At 42.5% G+C, this 22,506-nt stretch overlaps 1 protein-coding gene across 1 annotated transcript in view; it reads right to left on the reverse strand.

The window, feature by feature from the left end:
* Positions 1-9,025: 9,025 nt before the first annotated feature.
* Positions 9,026-22,506, reverse strand: part of GDF10 (growth differentiation factor 10) — a 38,217-nt gene continuing 24,736 nt past the window's right edge. Inside the window, exon 3 of the mRNA XM_086921787.1 lies at positions 9,026-12,901. Within this exon, the coding sequence (XP_086777913.1) occupies positions 12,710-12,901 (192 nt within the window). The 3' untranslated portion in view covers positions 9,026-12,709. The remainder of the gene's footprint in view (positions 12,902-22,506) is intronic.

Consider the following 22,506-nt stretch of genomic DNA (forward strand, 5'->3'; position numbering starts at 1 on the left):
AGATTGAGCAAGGCATGGACAAATGGGTGTAACCTTAGCCCCTGTGCTGCTGCTGTGGTGTGCAGGTCTAATGCATATATATGTGGATAGGAATGCACTTCCTTTTAGTTAATACCATGTAGGAAGAACTGAGGTATGATGGCAAAGTGGAGTGTTTAACTGACCAAACCAGTCAGAGCATACCACAGCCTGCTCATGAACGGACACTGAGTGTTGCTGTAAAGTTCTCCGACTACTACAAAACATGAGCTTTGAAGATGAATGGATTGCTTGCAAGGATTTCTTTTTTGTCTAGTAATTGTATAACCTGGAGTCTTGTAATTGCATATCTTGGAGCCAAGGATATTAGCAGTAATGTGAGTGAATATTTCTTTATAAACAAAATAAGTAGACACTGTACATGAAAACAGCTTTCTACAGGCAAGCAACAGCAAAGATGGCCGCTGAATGTGTGAAAGTGTGGTAGAGACCGGGGAGAAGCAAATGCAACTCTTAAGCATAGAAGGAATGCAGTATACAATTAGAAACAAAGAATGGACGGGGGAGACCTGTGGGCAAGATGGCCGCTGTAGCGGTGTAGAGGACAGTCGCTAGTTCCTCTCTCTCCCACCCCAGGATGGAAGCAGACTGATAAGCTACGGAGATACGGAGATACGGGATGTGGATATTTATCGAATTCTTGCTTACAAGAGGCCTGCACTGGGTAACGTCTGCTGCCTCTGCTACGAGTAAATCAGTATTTCTCTATTACTGGAGAAGAGCGAGAGGCACTATGTCACAGAAAACCAAAATGGATAAACCAGCAGGGCAGAGTAAAGGCTCAGCGGTAAAAGAAGGTGCGATTCCGAAGGTTCCACCCGCTGCAGCAAAGAAACCGATGGAGCAGATTACTCGGTCTGTCAAAAGCACTATTACCAGGAAGACAGATAAGCAGGAGAAAAAGATTGAAACCAAAACAGAGACTCGGCTCATGGCGAGCAAAGCTGCAAGGGAGGCAGTCCTCGATGCTGAAGCGAAAAGTCAGCGGTCACAGGCAATGTCGATAAAGGAGCAATTAAGACAATCTACTTTACCGGAAACATTTTTAGCAGTGAAGACGCTCCCGCTGGTGCCGGCACAGGTATGCGATCTGCAGCAGCCCGGTATAGTGAGTGGAGCACCATCAACGAAGCAGGCAGAAACGGGAGCTGTGAGTTTGTCAGTCGGGCATAACGCACTCGACGGAGAAACGCTAACCCTCGAGGACGCTAGCGTCGATGGCTTGGTTGCTGGGCAACCACGGCAGACTGCAGGAAACACCACGCAACGCGCGGAGCAAGCGGACCTGAATGCAGAAGGAGGTGGAGAGGGGAGCATGGAGGATGCTGGCTCAAAAGGTGAGCACAAGGAAAGGAGCAACAATACCCAAATGTTAGATGCCTTGAAAGAGGTTGAACTAGGACTGCATATTAGTCCTTTGCTGCACATCGACCCAAGCTGGGGAAGTATACAAAGTCTAAAGGACCAACAAGAGCGCCTACATATTCAGGGAAATGGCAGAGGAGGAAGAGACGAGAGAGGGGCCAGAGGGGGCTCACCCGAGTTTTTTTCAGTTAATGAGGGCTCTGACACTACAGATATTAGCGGCCCAGAAAATGAGGAAGATGAAGGCAGCACAAATCAATCAACAGACTCTGGTACAAGTAATGATTCTAGGGATCAAACAACCAAGAAGAAAAGGAGAGCTGGAGTTAGTAAGGGTACAAGAGGGTCTAGAAGCAGTATGAACAAAAAATTGTCATGGGACTACTCGGCTACATCAGAGACATACCAGGAAAGAGATCAAAAGGAGGGCGAAAATGGGGATTCGGGAAACTCGCAAAATGTGACATTGGAAATGTTATTCGGGACACTAAAGCAGATGCATTCTGAGGCCAGAGCGGAGAGCAGGAGAGCGAAGAGGGATACAAAAAAATTACAAACCTCTATCAGAAGAGTAAGCAGAAAACAGGAAGAGGTTGAAGCAAGAGTGACTCAAGTAGAAGAAAGGACTGGTCGAGTGGAAGATGAGGTAACAGATTGGAAAACTTTCAAGGCAGAACAAGAAAAAGTGGTGGAGGACTTGCAATGGAAGTTGGAAGACTTTGAAAACCGCCAAAGGCGAAGTAATGTAAGACTTTTGGGACTGGAGGAAGGGCGAGAGGGCCAGGACCCGAGAGGGTATGTGGTAAAATTACTTTCTGAGGCCTTTCCAGATTCTAAATGGCAATGGGAGCTAGAGGTACAGAGGGCTCATAGATATCCGATGTTCAGAAAGAAGAATTACGGTGGGCAGGAGAAGGCATTACCAAGGGCTATGCTGGTTTTTCTAGGAAACTTTTTAGCAAGGCAGGAGATAATGGATAAGGCTAGGCCAGACGCTAGAAAGACGGCCGATGGAAACACCTTTTTTGCCTGGCCGGACTTCTGTCACGTTACGGTGGAACGACGGTGGAAGTTAAGGCAGTTGATAACTCCCTTTCAAAAGCAGGGGGCGGAAGCCTATCTGTTATTCCCGGCAAGGCTGAAAGTAATAAGGAAGGGGTACACAAGGATGTTCACATCAGAGATAAAAGCGGGGGAATATCTCGAAGAGATTTCGGGGTCAGGCAGAAGAAGAAAAGAGAACAGATCTAGAACTCCGTCAAAATCCCCAACAGCTAGTCCACCAAAAACTCCGTAAAAAAATTGATGCAAAGTATGTAAAGTATAGCTAAAAGTTGCAGGTTCAGGGTGGGAGAGAGTAGCGATTCTGCAGACTACAGGGGCCACATATAGGTCTTCTAGACCTATTTGCCTGTGGTAAGGGGGGGGGGGATCCAGAGGGGAGGGTGACAGGGGGAGCGGGAGGGGGGGCGGTTGGTGGGGGGAGGAAAGGCACTCAGGTGATGGGCACAATCATAAGCTAAAGCACAATGTATGTAATAAAGGAAAGAAAGTATTGATGAATAATGCGTCCATTAGCTTCTTATTAAAACCTAAAGGAGAGGAAATAAAAAAGCAATTGAATAGAAGAAATGGGAGAGGGGAAGGGGGGAGGAAACCTGATTGACAATGACTTGTAGGATAGTTTCAATAAATATTTGTGGACTAAATGATCTGAATAAAAGGCTTAAAACTTCTGCCTATATTAAAGCACTAAGTCCGGACTTGGTATGTCTTCAAGAGACACACATTGAGGACAATAAGGCTTACCTATTAGAACAGTTAGGTTTTAACGTACTAGCAAAAACTAGTCAGAATACTAAAACAAGGGGGGTGGCTGTCTTAGGTAAGAGATGTGATACGCAGGTTAAAAGAAAGAAGGAAGATCAATGGGGTAGATGGGTCATAGCTGAACTAGTATTCAGAGGGGAGACCCTCACGGTTGTCTCGATTTATGGATCTACAGGCGATGACCCCGAGATCTTTCAATACCTGGACACGGAATTAGCGCAGTGGCCAGAACCCGTAATAGTATGCGGGGATCTGAATTTGCATGATGCAGACAGCAGTTTTTTAGATCCTGGTAGGATTTATTCAGGCAGAAAGAAAAGGACCCACAGAGCCCTAGCAGATTTGGTAAGGAACAACTCGCTAGATGATCCCTGGTTAAAATGCCACCCTAATATAGATGGGAGTACTTATTTCTCAGCCCCCCACCAAATATTGGTTAGGTTAGATTACTTCTTAATTTCAAGAAGCCTGATGGATAGAGTAAAAGTAGACAGGGAACCGAGGATCATCTCGGATCACAGCCCATTAGTCTTAACGGCAATAATTGGACAAAGGAGAAATAAAGTAATGAGTCAGTGGACATTTGATAGAACTCTATTACAGGACCAGGGCTATAAGGATAGAATGAACATCTGGATAAAGGAATATTGGGAGATAAACAAGGGTACATCATCATCAGGGATAGTGTGGGATGCTTTTAAAGCTGGGGTAAGGGGGGAAACTCTGAGTTTTGCTATTAAAATGCAGAAAGAATCAAAAGCAAAAACTGAAGAAAATATTAAACTACTGAGGGAAGCAGAAGAAGTACTCATTTCAGCCATATCCTCTCGCTTTCCCATAGATCAAATTCTATTGAAAATAGTAGCCCTTAAAGCGGAAGCACTGGATGGGATGGCGAAAAAGACAGTGGAGAAATATTTGGCAAACAAAGAAAAGGCCTATGAACTTAACGAACGAGTAGGACATATACTAGCTGTGCGAGCTAGGCAAAGAGAGGGTATGGCTGACATTAAAGAAATTAAGAATAACCAGGGGGATACAGTGAAGGAAGTCGAGCAAGTTAGAGAGGTCTTTAAACAATTTTACGAGGAACTCTATGCACAGGATGGCCAGGAGGATGAGGAAGATATAAGATCTTATCTTAGCGAGATAGAGCCTTCGGAGCTAGGTGAGCAAGATAAAAATAGTCTGGAAGAGACTATTCAATTGAATGAATTGGTGGAAGCTCTGGGGGATCTACCAGCTGGTAAAGCAGCTGGCCCGGATCAGCTGCCAGTAGAATTTTATAGAACTTTTAAACCAGTACTGTTAGAAGAAATGTTTAACGTGATGTTATTAGCACAAAAGGGAGAGGCTGTACCAGATTCATGGGGCGGTGCAGATATTATTGTAATTCCTAAAAAGGGCAAACCTACAGACCTTCCGGGCTCATACCGCCCTATCACGCTAATGAATGCAGATGTCAAAGTGTTCTCGAAAATCCTGGCAAAAAGGCTAGCAAGAGTAATCGAAACATTGGTAGTTCGCACACAGCGCGGTTTCATTCCAGGAAAGGGAACGACACAACATACCAGGCAAGTGATTACGGTATTCGACGCAGCAAATACATTAAAAGTCCCTACAGCTGCTCTCTTTTTAGATGCTGAAAAAGCGTTTGACAGGGTTTCCTGGAGATACTTATGGGAAGTACTGCGCTGGAATGGTATAGGGGCAGGATTTGTAAAGGCCTTACAGACTCTCTATATTAATCCGACTGCCAAAATAAGGGTTAACAGAGGGCAATCAACTGCAGTTAAAATATTTAGAGGGACAAGACAGGGGTGTCCATCTTCCCCCCTGTTGTTTGCTCTATATTTAGATCCTTATATTCGGAAACTGGAAAATGATCACCTAATCCCGCCATTAGTTCTTAATGGATGCAGATTTAAAACTTTAGCGTATGCCGACGACGTGGCTATTTTGACTGCACAACCTATAGTAGCTATTAGAGCAATTGAAGCTGAAGCAGGGCGATTTGGACAGTTCTCAGGTTATAGCCTGAACAGCACTAAAACCCAAATTGTTAAAAACCAGTGGGCAATCTGTAATGACGACAGAGTGGTAGAAGCAGCAACCTATTTAGGGGTGAGAATTACAGCAGAAATTGATAACATCGTTAAAAGCAATCTTGATCCCTTGTTGACCAGTGTAAAAAGCGACTTGGAAAGAATGAACAATTTACATCTTTCATTGGTGGGATGTACAAACATTATTAAGATGATGATTTTTCCCAAGATCTTATATTTTTTTAGGGCCATACCACTGCTATTTGAATCCAGCTGGTTTAATAACATAGAAGCCATATGCAATAGATTTATTTGGGCCCATGGCAAAACCCGGAGAGCGTACAGATATATGACACTACCTAGGGAAAGAGGGGGATGGGGAGCACCTGATTTTCATTTATACTATATGGTGACTGTATTGCAATATATACAAGGGCTAATCGGGGGGAATGTTGATGATGCAAGAATACAAGATATGTCTACAGAGATCTATACTGTCGTACTAGGGCCAAATGCACAGAATTGTTTTTTAAAATGTACAGAATACAGCTACTTCAAGAGAACGAGGTTTAAAACTGTTAATGCTGCAGTCACGATTTGGAATGCTTTTTTAAAGAAAGTTAAAATGGGCAGATATAATAGATATGTTTTGTTGCTGAATAATAGGTCGTTCCCGGGGGAAATCTTTGCTGATCAAATTATGGTAGATTGGGCAGCGAGTGGTATTACGCAAATAGGAGACCTATTTGATCAGGAAGGCTTTAAACAGTTTGCAGACCTGAGAGAGGCATATGGTATAGGAAATAGGGGCTTCTTTAAGTACTTACAGATCAGAAGTTACTTAAAGAATAAATCTGGAGGGCCAGCAGGTTTTAATAAGGTTGAAATAATGGAGAAAATTAGGTTGTCCAGGGATTGTACAATTAGGTCCCTATACGCAGCCTTGCAGAAAGAAAAGCAGGACGACCTAGAGAAATATAGTACAAAGTGGGCAGAGAAAATAGGGGTTGACTGCAATCGATTTCTCGAATCTTTAAACTTAGGCCGCACAATTCTAAGTGCTGCCCCTCTGCAGTCCCAGCACTACAAAACATTATATTTTTTGTATTATACGCCCGAGAAAATAGCAAAGTGGGGTGGGAATACAGGTATAAATTGTCCACGATGTAATGAGTTGGAAGCTGATAGCATTCACATCTTTGCAACATGCCCACAGTTATTCTCACTAATTAAGGAGATAGAGGGATTCTTACAAAGATCTTTAGGGATTACAATTCATCTCACACCATGTTGGATCATGCTAGGCGTAGCTGAACAGAGTCAAGTAGAATTTACAGAATTCCTTTTTGTAGTAATGGCAGTGTATAGGTTGACAATAGCCCGTGCTTGGTTAGACAAAAACCCCCCTAAATTTCAAGAATGGTTGGCAAACACGCTGTATGCCTTTAAGATTGAGGAAAATGTCTATGCTCAGAAAGGAAGAAGAGGAAGAGGGTTGGGGAGGAGAATATGGGAGCCTTTAAGCAAATGGAAAGAGAAGCAAAAGTAAATATTGAATGATATGTGTAACTATGATTAGGAGTCCGATTGTTATTTTGATTTAGTTGCAGTAAAGTTTAAGTAGATATCAAGGATTAAGGGAAATTATGTGGAAATAACTAATCCATTGCAAATTGTGTAAAAGTTATTGTGTACTCTAAATGTGCCGTTGTACTTAAAGGAAAAAATAAAAACTTTATTAAAAAAAAAACAAAAAAAAAAGAAACAAAGAATGGACATGAAGCAGCAGAAGCTATCCAAAGCAAAAGGACCTAGAGCTGTGTTTGTTGTTTATAAATTGGTCTTTGATCAAAACAGGTTCATACATTTTGTAACATTTGCTCCGATCCACTCAAGTATCAATTAACTGCATTTTCTATTGTGCATGTTCACTTAAAATGGCCTCTATGAGTTAGATTTGAGAAAAACTAAATGAAAAAATCTCGGAGCACTGACAGAGAATGCTCCTACTGAGATATCAGGATGGTACTTAATGTCCTTCTGCCATGAGCAATAAAGATGTCGGGTAATTGGGTGACCAGACGTTTTCACCTTTTTTCTTTTTTTGCATTTAAAGATTGATGGTAATTACTGTGATAATTGGCAGCACTGAATTCCAGTACCTAAAATGTGGTGAATAAAGAACTGAGACAAACTTGCAGAGTATGCAGAGGGTTACCATGTTACCCCAAATATATATTGGTCTTTTCAATCAAACTGATACAATACATATGTATTCCCCACCAGTGATTGCATTCATTCTACAGGCATGATCACTGCACTTACTGAAAACCCCGAAATAAAGGCTGGATGGATAGAAGGCTGGGTGAGCCCGAGCAGGATTTAAGCATGTTCTACTTAGATTAAGCAAAGATATCTACAGCAGCTACTTTTAGCTCCTGGGCTGTCACCTTCTACTAAAATATGCAAGTCTGGCTCTGTGTCCAGGTTCTCTGCTTTATGTACAAAAATAGACATCTTTGTTAGTTTATTTTAGTATTTAAAAATATTTAATTTATCGCGTGTTATTATAAAAATATATATAATATCAGAGGGTAAAGGGGTGAAATGCGCAAATGTCAGTCACTGTTAACGTTTTTTGACACAGTGCGTAGATTTTGAGTGTTGCTCTTCAAATTTTACAAGAAAGGAGGCGCCACTATAACATGTGACGTATCACATGACACTATTATTGAATCCACTACATCAACTACCCCCACTGTCAAGTTAAGCCGAAGTGGAGTTAAGAATAGTAAATACATACATATCTTGAGAATGTGGTGGGTGAGATATTTTTGTAGACTAACAATATTGACCTCAGCTAGTGACATACAACCCACAGAATGACGTGGCAGCCTTTTAATCGTCATAGTCATTGCAATAGCATCATTACTATAATAATTTGACACTGTGTGGTGGAGACCGAAAAGTAAATAACTTATTTTCAAGTAACAAGGCCCTCTGATTTAACAGCCTCTCCTTAACTACTGCCAGGCCTAGTGTCCAGCCTCCTCAGCTGGAGTGAGACACATGATTGGACACAGAGAAGCGAGGCTTGCACTGCTACTTTCTGTCCTTTCAGAATAGGGATTACGGATTCACTGACATTCTCTGTGCTTAGTCCTTTCTTTGTCTGGGTGAAGCTTGTAATGCCACTGTTCATGCTGTACCTCTTTGTAATGTTGGTGGGTGTGTATTGTTACTCTCTGAGCTTAATCTACTCTGTGTAGGGATGAAACTTGCACTGTCCTTGCCTGTCTTGTACCTCTTATATATGTGGACAGTATTGTTCTTCCCCCAACTTTAATGGATCTTCTATCGTCATTGCTATTCTGTGTACCTGTGAAACTGCCCCTGTTCTAGCCACGGCTCTTGAATAGAGTTTGCTCAGTCACTGTCCGCACTATGGCTAAGATTCATCAAAGACCTGTTTTGCGAGTCTTTAATAGCGATTCATAAGGAATCGCTATTACAGACTCGCAAAACGGGATTCATGTAGGAATCGCAAAATTAAATGCGATTCCTACACATTCCTAAAGGCCCATAGGAATGAATGGGGAGTATTCCTTATTTGCGATTAGCAATTACCTAATCACAAATAAGACAGCGATTTCAAGGGTGCCATGGGTGTCCAAAGGACACCCTGTAGCACCCCTGAAATGCAAATTTACCCAGGTGTTGCGCACACACATGTCCAAAGGACATGTGTGTGTGTAACATGCAACAGAGAAAAATGCACTAAAGTGCTTTTTTCTACTTTTTCGCTATTTACCACAAAGTCAGACTTCGTGGTAAATATCGACCAAATATTGCGAATTTGCAATTTAAAATTGGTTCATGAATTGCATTTAAGGAATCTCTAATAGAGATTCCTTAAATCCAATTCCTCGCAAATATGTGATATCGCAAATATCATTTTTGCATTTGGGATGATGAATCCCAAATGCTAAAATCGCACTCGCAAAGGGCCAGATTCTCAGAATCTGGCCCTTTGCGAGCGCTGTTTAGCTTCCTGAATCGGGTTGTTTATCTCTTCTTTATGGGGACAATACTCCCCCCTCACTATCCATGCTGAATGTCTGTTGTTTGTTCGTGTGGCCCGCATTCTCACTTTTTGCACGGTTCTTATTGTCGGTGTGTGTGGAGGCCGCTCACTTACTATTTGTTTTATGACTTTTTATTAAGCGGTGAACCTTGTTCTGTCCCTACTGCTCATGCTATTTCTGGTCAGTGTGTTAGAAGCTTGTTTTATTGCTGCCCTTTCTGTTCCTGCCCTCTGTGAGTGTTGCTTGTACTGATACTGCCAATGTCATGTCTATGGATAAAAGAAGCCTGCTTTGTCAACATGGCTGCTCTGTCTGTTGCATTTCCGGCCGAGGCTTTCCTTTTCTTGTCTGTCTTTTCAGTATATCTTTAACTTGTAAATGAGACTTGCAGTGTAACTGTATCTGGTACCTGGTCCGAGCGTGTTTGAAACAGCCCTTACTTTTATAATCTTGGTTTAATCTATTTTGTTACTCTCTTGTTTCTTACAAAGTGTCCATTCTGTTTCTGATCTGCACTAGGGTGGTCACAGGGGCAGCCATGATTGTTTGCTCGAGTCAGCACTGCCACTGTTACTTTTATTTATATGTTGCAATAGCAGGCCTCGTTCAATGTTCTTATATATTCATGATGAGGCAGGTGACGCCAGCTGCCACTAGATGGCACCATATAGTGGCACTGACTCGAAACCTGTCCAGGGGCTTTGTTTTCCTTTTGAACAATGTCCTTGGGTACAGAAAGGGGCCCTCCAAGGCCCCTCACGATGTTCGAGGCCTGCGCCCCACAAAAGCTTGTGACAGGCCTAGTCTGGAATGTGACTGTGCTGTACTGTTTTGATGGTGGAAGTAATTGCTACAGCGTCCTCAGCCCAGAAGCGTGTGCATACTATATGTTGCACGTAACAAAATTGGGATTGTTCATTATCATAGTTTTCAGTTTTTTTAAATTAAACTCTACAGAAAAATCTAGAAATACATTTGCCACATATCTTCAAACTATTCAGCATTTCTCTTATCTGTGTATTTTCTCGAGGACAAAGGCTTCTATAGTGCTTTTTTACGTCACTGCCCGAATAAATTGCTGTTAGAGTGAATTACTGTATTTGGAAAGGTAGTGTGGAAAATATAAAATGTCAGTTTATGTTATTGTTTCACGTGAGGCCTCCGATTAGTGAAGTCACATTTTGAAAGAAATTAGGAAGTTTGAATCATGATGGTCATCATGATAACAAACAAAGAAATACAACCACGAAAAAAGTAATATTTGAAGCCATTTTCTGTTGCGTTTTCCAGCAGCCATATGTAGACTGAAATGAGCCGTTGTGTCAAACCCTGACTAAATTAAGCCTGGAAATTATTTGCAAGTGAATGTATGTCACTCTGAGTAGCAAGGACCACTAATGCCTCTTATTTGTGTGGTTTAAAATCCCTAGTGCGTCAGGTTTGTTTGTAAAATTAAGTAAAGGTGTACACAGACCACTACATTAGGGACCGAAGTATGACTGTATATTCTGTGCTGACCCTGCAAGAGTAGGTGTCCTGTCATTCCGTGGCTGTAGGCAAGGCGGCGACTGGCCGTAGCGGGCACTGGGCGTTTCCCCGTTGGGCCGGAAGGGAGGCGTCTTTTTGTTGCGGGGGCGGTTTTGCAGCAGTATACTGCTGCGGTTTTGCAGCAGTATATATTTAAAGAAGACACGGCTCATCTTAAACAAGCTTGTTTTTTTTACATTCACAAAGGGGAATGGGTCGAAGGGGCACCTTCACATTTGTTGGGGTCCCAAGAGTCCCCCTACCAAATCGCGAGTGAGCTGTGCTGCAAAATCGGCCCCTTGTAACAAAAGCGCAGCAGTGTTCCCGCCAGTTCCCCAGGAGGCCGGTCGGTTGTAATTGCCGGGACTGGTTTGTGATCCCAGTCCGGCCCTAGCTGTAGGGTTAATGAGAATGTGTGTGGTGAAGTGGCTCTAGCTGGATGAGCGTGAACTCTGTCCTATGAAATCAGAGCTGAGGACCAAAGGCCAGATGTACTAACATTGAGAATAGGAAATTAAAACATTGCGTTTTTCTCTGAATTGCAATGAGGAAAACATTATTCCTAATGTATGAAATGTTTAATTTTAAATTAGAGATCCTAGTGTGGCACAAATCACCCTACGTCATGAATATTAATGAGCTAGGTTGCAATTTGTGACCCACTGTGATTCGTTGCGATCACAGAGATGGTGGCCCGCCGGGGTCAGAAGATCATCATGTCTGTGATTGTTTTTTAATAAATCAATCTTTTTTTAAATGTATCCCATTTCCCTTTAAGGAAACAAGACTTCATATATATATTTTTTTAAAGAAGACACGGCTCCTCTTAAACAAGCTTGTTTTTTTTTACATTCACAAAGGGGAATGGGTCGAAGGGGCGCCTTCACATTTGTTGGGGTCCCAAGAGTCCCCCTCCCCATTCGCGAGTGAGCTGTCCCCGCATCTTTGTAGTCAATAAATTATTAATGTTTTAAAAACAGAATTCAATCACAACATATTAATACATACCATTCTGATTTGGTATTTGAAAAGGAAAGCCATTCCAAATATCAACTCAGTATTTGGCCGCAATCACAATTTGCATTTTGGTAATGTGTTATTAAATCACAATTTGATGTTTTACCTCTGAAAAGGCACTTTTGCAATATTCACATATTCTGTGAATTGGGCTATTTGCAACCGTCGAAAAGCTTAATATATCTGGCCCTTAGTGCTGTTGCTCTATTTGTGTGAATACCAGTTGTGGTGTGACTGTAATGAGAGCAGTTATGGGTGTCGTACTGTGGCTGTTGAGGGGGAGAACTTTGTGCTGTGACTGATGTGAGTGTGCTCTTAGCGGGAGTTGAGCTGTGCTGTGACTAGGATGAGAGTGGTACACCAGAATTTATGTGTAAATGGACAACACTGCCTTAGTGTGAGTAGACGTTCTACCATTCACTTCTGGTAGTGTATAGTAGCCTGTGGCTTGTGTGATTTGGAGTATGCATTGCATAATGACTATAGAGGAGGCACACTGTGATCTGCCTGTAGTTTGAGTTGATACTTTGTATTAAACTCTTCTGTTATTGGGTACTGTTTTGCGGATCAACAGTGATTGCGCCTAGGTCTATCGTTCTGACTCTCTTCTGAATTAGAGGGTATATTGTTCTCAGTGTCGAGAATTATTCCAAGTAGATTTTGTGCAATACAATGACCAATGGACATTTTGTGAGTAGCAATTGCATGTGATAGAAGCCGGCACTGTGCGGAGGGGCTGTGGTGGTATCACTTGATCTTCTACTGTTCTCCCAGTGTCCGTGGGATGGGAATCTGCTTAGTCTATCGACATGCACAGGTCTCGACTGACATATTCGGATACACCTTCAAAACCACATTCCTGCTCTCGTCCAAGAAGAGGACACTCAGAGAGTTCATTTTATCGGGGACACAGCAGGGCTCCGGGATCCCGGGGATGATCCCCACTGTCTTTACAATGCTCTGGATCGTGGCGTGATTTGATGGTCGAACAATCTGTGGGCAAAGAAAAGGAACATATTCTATTATTATATTTTGTTCGGAATAAAGATTATAAATCAAATTACCTAGCATTAGAGAAGCATGATGAGGTTCAGAAGCTGATTGGAATTCAATAGTAATGAATGAATAATTTTTTGGTCGTGTTGTTTGCGGCAGAGTTCGCAGGACACTATAATTTAATCGACTCTAGGCAACCCACTGACTAAACCCATGTTCTCACCACACAGAGCTTCAAAGGACATCTGACAGCTGTCCTTCCTACATCAAAGGAAGCCATAAATATCACCAATTATCACCAAACATGTCCTACGACCTGTAATCCCTGCTCCATGGAGTGGTAACATGAAATAGATACACACAAATGAATTCATACTGCGGAATTTGTCTGTTGACTATTAAAGTGTTTGATTGCATACTGGATATATAAGTATTTTATGATTATTGATATTTGCCAATTTTCATATTTATCAACGTCATGTAAAAGTGATCTATTGTGTCTTGTCACCAGCAAAGCATAAGCACCATCTTTATTTTTATCATTTTATATATCTTCTCTTGCTCTGACCTGATTTCTAAAGTGGGAGGTGAAAAGACAACTATCACATTTCTAAAGGGAAATAGTGAACAAAAACAAACTGTGACTTTTGTTGCTCAGTGGGGACTTTCTAGATTTTCAGGCGATGCTATGTCTATCAGCTCTGCCACCTTTACACAAACTCTGCACATCAACTCCATGGAAGCTACACTCACCATCTCTCACGTAAGGAGAGGTTTAAGGGAATTAGGGAGCTTACATTTCTTGCAGAACAGCAGAACTTTATATGCAGACTTCGGTTAGCACTTAACTAAATGCTTTGAGACTGATTCAAAAAGGCAAGTTACACTTTTGAGTAAGATTACACTTTGTAGTAAGTTTACTACTTTTGGTATTTACAAAGTTTGAGTGTGAACTTATTACAAAAGTGTAAGTTACATGTATCCATCCCCAGAGAAATGCAATTGCCTTACTCTTGTGTGGGTTGGTGGCATCCCTCCCAAAACCCCTCCCTGACCCTACCTAAACCGCTCTCTCAGGGGCGGCCTTAGACATGTGCAAGCTGTGCACCTGCACAGGGCCACCAAACCCCAGGGGCCACCACACCAATATATATCCCCAATATAATAATCCTCTGAGGAAGGAGACATATTTGCGAGGCGGCCGCAGGCAGGGATTTGGTGGCCTCCGGCTATGTTCCACTTCCAAACACCCTGACCCCCCCTCTTCACTGGCCTCTGTGCTCTGCCCCTGCCCAGGGCCGCCATAAGCCTAGGGCCGCCCCTGGCTCTCTGACCATCCCTAAACCCATTTTACTCCTCCCTAACCTCATTACCTTTAGAAGTAATGCTGGCCTTTACTATAGCCTTATAGCCCGCCGTAGCGGGCTGTACCGGCTATTAAAGGCCCGCTGAATCGTTAAAGGCCCGAGCCGAAGGCGAGGGACTTTAACGAGACAGCGGGACTTTAATAGCCGGTATAGCCCTGCTACGAAGGGCTATAAGACTATTAGAACATTCTGCCACTAGAGGGCAGAATGTGCCAACAAATTAAACAAAGGGTTCTCGAAGCTCGAGGGGATATAAATCCCCTCGAGCTTCGTGAAGCCTTTGTAGAACATTGGAATGTTGCTCTGCGGGCCTTTACCGGGCCGTAGAAGCAGGGAGCACTCCATTGTCTGCAATGGAGCTCCCAACATTCCAATGTTCTAATATCTCTTCACCTTTCTTTTACTTGCCTTAGCAAATGTTTGCTATTTTTCTCATGATCGTCTTTCCTTCTTATGGTTCAGGTTAATGTCACATAGAGACATGAATATGTAATTGTAGCTGTCTGTAAAGTCTCAGACCAAACCAGTGGATGCCATAAATATCTAAATGTATTCTGAAGAGTCCCTGCAAATCTCATGTATTCTCCATGATGGTCCGTCCATGTAAAGAATGCTCATGTGATGATAAGGCAAGACATCTAACTCTTTTCCCACTGTGAGGATGGACAGGTTAGCTGCAAAGCTCCAAGGACTGAGAGAAGTCTAACCTGGGAGCCAAACATATATTTGTTTTTTCAAGGGTGGCTACTGCAGTTCTTTCATAAATGTGCTTGAGTGTAATGTACGAGGGCAAACCCTCACACATATTCAGTCTTGTATACAATGAAAACAAAGCTAATATTAGCTGGCACAGTTTTAATGGGAATTTAGTTAGGCATGTGAAAGACATTTCAAGACTTGTGGAAATGTAATATCAACATTGCAGTTTTATGATCCCCTGGAGGTAATCCGCGACTTTTACAAAGGAGATTTTATAATTTATCTTGGCAATTCCATAAACACTCGAATATTTCATGTGAGAAAAGACGACTATTTGCCTTAATTTATTGATCTATTTTTTTTTAAACAGGAGGTATAAGAATTCTACCAGAAATGAATTTTTAGCAAGTCAGTCGTGCTACTAACTAAATAAGTATAAAGGAATATATAAACCGCAGTGTGATTGTGGCATTGAACATAGAGTTTTGTGATGAGGAGTGATCAAATCAGCAAAATATACAAAACAAACATGAGGCAGTTACATATAGCATATTTTAATGCTAGACCTATTTACATTTTTGGTACACGCTGTGTCATTAATTGTTCTCTTGTTCGAGTCTTAGAAGATAACTTTTCAGGGTAGCATTCAGCTCATGGGGTGTGTAGCGTGCTCACACCTCAGTGGTTGGCTCCTAGAATTAGAGAGGTTGGAATCTGAATGCTACCAAAGGCGTAGGGAAGTTTGGAAACGCTAATAAAGCTAGCACTTTCATGCTTCAAAGGATGAAATGTGGAGCTTGATTGGGTTGTTTCCTAAATCAAATAGTCACTTACCTTCAAGGCTCACTGTTTCAATTCGACAAGTTTAAAAGTTTGCAATTTTAATTTTGCCATAAGTTTGTGTACCTTTTTTGTTAGTAAGTTAATTTCTTGAGTAGGGTCTATCCTCAGTCATGTGCTCATACTGTGTATATTTAGATTTAAAGGGACAAAATCCTCTTTTGTGTAGACAACCTTTTGGAGAAAACTCCATCGGTTTATGATGCCAAGCCTGATATGAGGGAACCCAACTTTGTGATAAGACCTGAAAAAGCATCTACAGCTACAACTAAGCATCTACAGGCAAAAGTAATGAATCTAAAAGGGAATCATTTGAAGTAGAGGAAACAAACTTTTTTTCAGTGCCATGCAGTTTCGGTAAGCCTCGGCTTAGAATATCACAGTACACAAAATAAATTCTCACCTACCCTTTCTCTCCTTAAAGAACGGATGTATGACGTTACAATGCATACTTTTACAACGCATACGTTTACAAAGCATTTTTTACAACGCAACATCCATCACAATGCATTCCATTACAACTAATTTTTATAAACTACCTTTACAACGCATACTACCTTTACAACGCATACCATTACAACGCATAACATTACATTGCATCTATGGTAAGTATTGGATAGTTTAGGGGTACAATTTACTATTCTAACTCCAGGGGTGCAACAGTAGGGTAAGTGTTGGATAGTGTAGGGGTAAAAATTACTATTCTAACTCCAGAGGGTGCAACAGTAGGGTAAGTGTTGGATAGTGTAGGGGTAAACATTACTATTCTAACTCCAGGGGGTACAACAGTAGGGTAAGTGTTGGATAGTGTAAGGGTACTATGCGTTGTAATGGTATACGTTGTAATGGTATGCGTTGTAATGACTGCGTTGTAATGACATGCGTTGTAGTGGTATGTGTTGTAGTGTCATGCGTTGTAATGGTTGCGTTGTAATGGCATGCGATGTAATGGATGTTGCGTTGTAAAAGTTTTGTTGTAATGGTAGTGCGTTGTAAAAGTTGTGTTGTAAAGGTTTCCCTAAAGAACTGACCAGCATACCACCTTATTTTTCAATGCTTCCTTTTAGGAAAATGTTTGCCATCTTGCCATCATAATGTATCAATGATTATAATGCATGTGTAGTTTTGCTTTTTTTTGCATTTCTTTCACTCCAACACTCTACAGAAAACATAGGATGTAACATCTGACATAGACTAAGAAACAGTGCATGCAAGCCTGAAAGACACATTATATATTTCTCCCAACAGCACCCAACACAAACAAATGCCAAATATCTACCCAAACAGTCATGATCATCCCACAGAAATCATATAAGATTATAGCCAATTATCCTATAACTTCCAATAACACCCTCCTTTCACCACACATTATATCTTAATCGATTCTCTCTCAATATATTTATAACTTCCAGTACCCAACAAATCTTGTTAGACAGGCCTCCTGACACTCTCCTGTAACATGCAGCTGGCAAGCGGTGTCACCACAAAAGCATATCTCTCTCCTCATGCAAACATACTTCTCAAACTTATCAGAACTTATTAGCTTATCTGTATCACACCCACAAGGCACAACCTCAAAGGTATATAGTTGCCGAACGTTGTCACACAACATAAGAGTCACTTCAAGCCAGGCAATGCACAACCTTTCACCAACGTGGAAGTAAATAAATGCCCGTACGGCACCTGCACCCATGACCATATCATGCTGCAAAGATCCCCGAACATCTCAATACAGTTTATCTTTTCTACTATCTAATATCAAATGTTTATAAAGAACACATAGCACAGACCACTGCACTGGCAAAACACCACAACTCTGTTCAATCAGAAATCCCCAAAACGTATAGGAAGACACAGGACTGACATATCTATAAACCATGTAAATGGCACAAATGCATCATAAAGAGGTTTATAACATAGTATGGTATGACATTGCGTCACTGCATATCATGTTGATGTGGGGATATTTCATGTCCTTTTTTAGGAACAGTCCTATTGAGAATATAACATATTACCAAACAGAGAAAGTGCGCCCTACTACATAGAATGGGCAGCCCCCAAGGCAGCAGCAAACTCGCGCTGCCCTGGGGGCAGCATATTCCGTAAAATATACAGCGGCTGCTTTGAAGCCGCTCCGTGTTTTCACTGAGCAGGCGGCACCCGCCTGCAATTTCAAAGGGTATTAGCGATCCCCTTTCAGGCAGGTGCAGTCAGTGACTGTGCCCTCATACAAGGGGATCTCTGGGGGGTCCATGGGACCCCCTTTCCCTCCACCAGAGGGCTGCCATCATGGGGTGCATTGACAGTGCGCCACCTTCTATTTGCCGCACTGTCAATGCGCCCCTTGATAGCTTGTTTGCCTCTGCACCCACGTCTGCTATATGCCGTGGGCGCTAAGGCAAAGTGAGTCCCTCATTTGCATGGGACACGCCTCCATGCAAATGAGGGAACGCTCCCTGCATAAAGGGCCAGCGCTGCCGACACTGGCGTAATGAAACTCGAGGGGGCCTCCCTGCAAGGCACATGGAGGGGCCCCCTCCGGGCTCAGTCAGGAGCTGTGCAGCCTGAGTGCTGTGCTGAGGGCCCCCCCTGGAGCTTGGGGGCCCCAGGCACCGCGGGGGCTGCGGGGGCCTGTGTTTCACCCCTGGCGGGGTAAACAGAGTGGGCGCAAATGCCTGTTGCGCCCTGTGTCACTTTATGTCATACGGGCCCAGAAATGTCCATCTTCTTTAGTGCTCCTAGCTGAGGAGATTTACTTGCGTAAACCATTTCTACACCATTAGCAAGATAGGTCTTACTTCAGGAAAGCTTTGCCATCAGAAATGTTTAAAGACACGTTTTTGTTCAGCTAAAATATGACAAATGATAGAGTCATGCTCAGCAGGGTAAAGGACACGCACTTGGAATTCCCCAAGGGCAGACAAACAAGTATCTGGTGTCACGGAGCAAGAGGTGTTAATTGGACATCTGATTAGATGCGGCCGGAAAAATACATCAAAGCACTGAATTAAATAGAAAGTTATGAAGGATATAAATATTACAATAGCATCAAAATCTAAAGTTTGATCACTAAATTGTACACTCTTTTTCGCGGAGTATACCCATGTTCTTTGAACTTAGCAACTTTAAATATTTTGATGAACTTTGGAGTTTCCTATTGTTTAATGATAATGCGTTTCTCCCTAATTCGCTGTTTTATTTCCAACTTCAAACAAAACAACTTGAACTACTCCCTTAAAAAGTTACACCACGTGAACTTTTGTATTTAACCTTTACTTTTGATAATCATGACCTCCAACACAAAATCTGTGTACAACATGGATAACACGTTTAAATTAATGATTTATTTTTTATGCTCATAATTGTTATGGGAAGTGTCTATTGTGGTTTGGCTTAAAATGGTCATTTTGATAAGTAGGTGGTGGGTGATAACTCTGCAATGGTCAGGGCTAACAGGAAGACGTCAAGTGCCAAGAATCAGGAAAGCCAGTCCGAGGCACTGCGGCCAGCCTTAAATCTGTAGGACATAGATTGATTTTCCCTTCAAAGGTTCCAACAGTGCCACAAGGCCAGCATCCTTAGATTATCAATATTGGCACAGGCTCCTTCTAGGAGGACAGACTGACGTCATGGTGACCAGGAAACTGAACACACTTTGCTGGCTGAAGCCCTTATCTATAGATTCTGATTCAGGAATTGGCTCCAACAGGAAACACCTGTTTGGCTAATATTACTTGGATTAAAGTCCACTTGTTATAGAAGCTGTTTTTGCAAGACTTGTAGATAAGACAAGAAGGAAGGAAGTGTAAGAGTGTGTATGTGTGCGTGCCCGCTTGTGTGTGTGTGTGTGTGTGTGTGTGTCATAGTATGCTTGTGTTTGTGATTATCTTTGTGGTTGTACCTCGCATATGATGTGGTTCCTTGAATATGGTTGCTATACCTGGGCACACTGCCACTTTTTATGGAATGGGATCTGTGTGTCTGGAACATCAAAAACGTTGATACCAGACAAGCATAAGTCAGGGATGTTAAGGGGCATCTTTCTTCGTTTTTTGGGTTCTGGCTGTGCATCTGTATCTGTACACTTGCGATTGAAGAGGTCTCAGGGCTCTATGCACAAAGGTATTTTCAGCCATAAATGCACATTTACTGTAGAAAGTTTCTCTATTTGTACCAGTCAGGAATTCACAAATAATTCCATCCAAGAATCGGAAGGAGACATTTCAATAGAAGGAAACATTCCAAAGTGGTGTATCCTGGAAGTTTGGGCGAGCTTAATTTGTGATCAGACCCTTTCCACACTGCGGAAATGGTCATTATTCTTGTTAAAGACTGGGTAACTCCCAGGATGGGGAGCGGAACGGATAACAACCACATATGTTGGGGGTGCCTGGGAGGGACTTTCTCCACAGGCAAAATGTTTTTCCATACAGAGAAAAAAGTGTGTTTCCACAGTGTGTTCCATTCCCCCTGAGTGGGATTAAATAGCTATGTAGGATTGTGCACACAGAAAGAGCCCCCTGGGAAGTATCCTTTGACGTTCACAGCACAGAAGTGCGCCTATAAACCTGCTCCAGAAGAACACATGTAAACCAGCCCCTGGCGCTGCTTCCCAGGCATACTGGGAAAAATGTCGACATTTCACTTCCAGGTAAAAACGTTAATTTATGTTTTCTTTTCAAGAGCGGCATTTGTGTACAAGACATATATCCAGATATTAAATACCCTCTAACTCCAAAACCACGTTTGACATTTACATCCCAATAACTGTGTCTTTATTGCTTTTTGTTTTCTATTTTTTTTTTTGCCCTGGTAAGTACTCCCGTTGTGGTAATAACAACCCCACGCAGCTCGTTTTCAATTCAAGGCATTGAGTGATACGTCAGACATGCGTGCGCACGCTGCAGTGAACCGTACATGAAACCATCAAAGACCTTCCGCAAAGCATGATGCTCGTCACTCCCAGGAGGCCTTTCTGCCACCACCGTCTACCAGTGGCGGTGCGGAAAATTTCTTGTCACTCACGACTTGTCATAATGGCAAAAATATGTGTTTAAAACACATATTTTCGCCATTTTGTCACCACAATCAGTGAGGACACCTGGGGCAGCCCTCACCCACTGCATCCCCCTTACTACGCCACTGCCTTCTGCTTGGGAGTCCTGAGACTTTACCTGAGCTGACACCTTTTCAATAACCCCAGGTAGTGATGCGACTGAACCCTGATACACAGAGTAGGAAGTGATCAGGGGTACGAGGTCCCAAGATCTATTAATTTGATCAAAGCAGTTCTTATACTATAGCCTTATAGCCCGCCGTAGCAGGATATACCGGCTATTAAAGGCCCGCTGAATCGTTAAAGGCCCGAGCCGAAGGCGAGGGACTTTAACTAAACAGCGGGACTTTAATAGCCATATAGCCCTGCTACGAAGGGCTATAAGGCTATCAGAACATTCTGCCACTAGAGGGCAGAATGTTCTAACAAATTAAACAAAGGGTTCTCGAAGCTCATGGGGATATAAATCCCCTCGAACTTCGGGAAGCCTTTGTAGAACATTGGAATGTTGCTCTGTGGGCCTTTACCGGCCCGTAGAAGCAGGAAGCACTCCATTGTCTGCAATGGAACTCCTAACATTCCAATGTTCTAATTTGTATTTAAAAAGGAACCCTTTCTGAATGGTTGAGTTGCTGCAGGTTGGAAGGAGAAAAGGAGAAAAGAACGGACTCCTCTACAGTTAAGTGAGAGAAGGAAGAGGCTGCTAAAAAAGAAGCAAGGCTACTCACCATGGAGTCTGGTACCAGAAAGAAATGTAAATATATGCAATTGGTTAATCAGCAAATCTAAAGACTACTTGGGAGCCAGTATATTTAGTTATTTTTATACATATCTCTGACCCAGCCACAAACGCTTGCTCACTGGGAGCCAATGTAAGCTTTTCATTAGTGGGCTGACGTGATGCCATTTAGGCTGATGAAAAATCAGCCTGGCCGCCTGTTTTTGAACTAGCTGAAGACGCCGAAGCTGGTAAGCTGGAATGCCCACGTATAATGAGTTGGCATAATCCAGACGGGAGATCACTAAAGCCAGAATGACTGCAATCATGGCTTCCCTGCTCAGAAATCTGCTGATCTTCTTTATTTTCCGCAACTGAAATAAGCCAGCAGAAACTACCGAGCTGATTTGGGCTTTCATAGACAGATCATTACTAATAATAATCCCCAGACTCTTTGAGGATACAGCTGGCGTAGGGGGATACCAACTTTAAGGGGCCAAAAGTTGGAGTGCCGAGGGTTAGCCAACCCACCGGTGAGGATAAGCTCAGTTTTCTCCGGATTCAACTTCAGCTGGTTGTTATTCATCCAGTGACTTATAAAAACCATTGTGGCTTGGATGTTGGACTCCGATGATGGGGAGGAATCAACATTAAAGGTGAACACCAGTTGAACACCATTATGAATGCAGGGATCCCAGTTAGCGCATTTCCGGCATGCAGTATTTATCCTCTGAAAATGTCCCCTTGCCCCTGGAGCCAGACATCATCTTGTAAAGTCAGCTGGTTTCTAAATGTCTGCCTTCTGGCTGGAATGCACATCGGATATCAGACTGTCCCAGGTTGTAAATGATTAGAGTCCACAAATGAACTCTCTATTTTGAGTGTGGGCAGCCTAAAATCAAAGTACAGTCCTGTGCGGATT

The sequence above is a fragment of the Lissotriton vulgaris genome, chromosome 5, assembly GCF_964263255.1.
Source record: "Lissotriton vulgaris chromosome 5, aLisVul1.2, whole genome shotgun sequence".
NCBI classification, from domain to species: Eukaryota; Metazoa; Chordata; class Amphibia; order Caudata; family Salamandridae; genus Lissotriton; species Lissotriton vulgaris.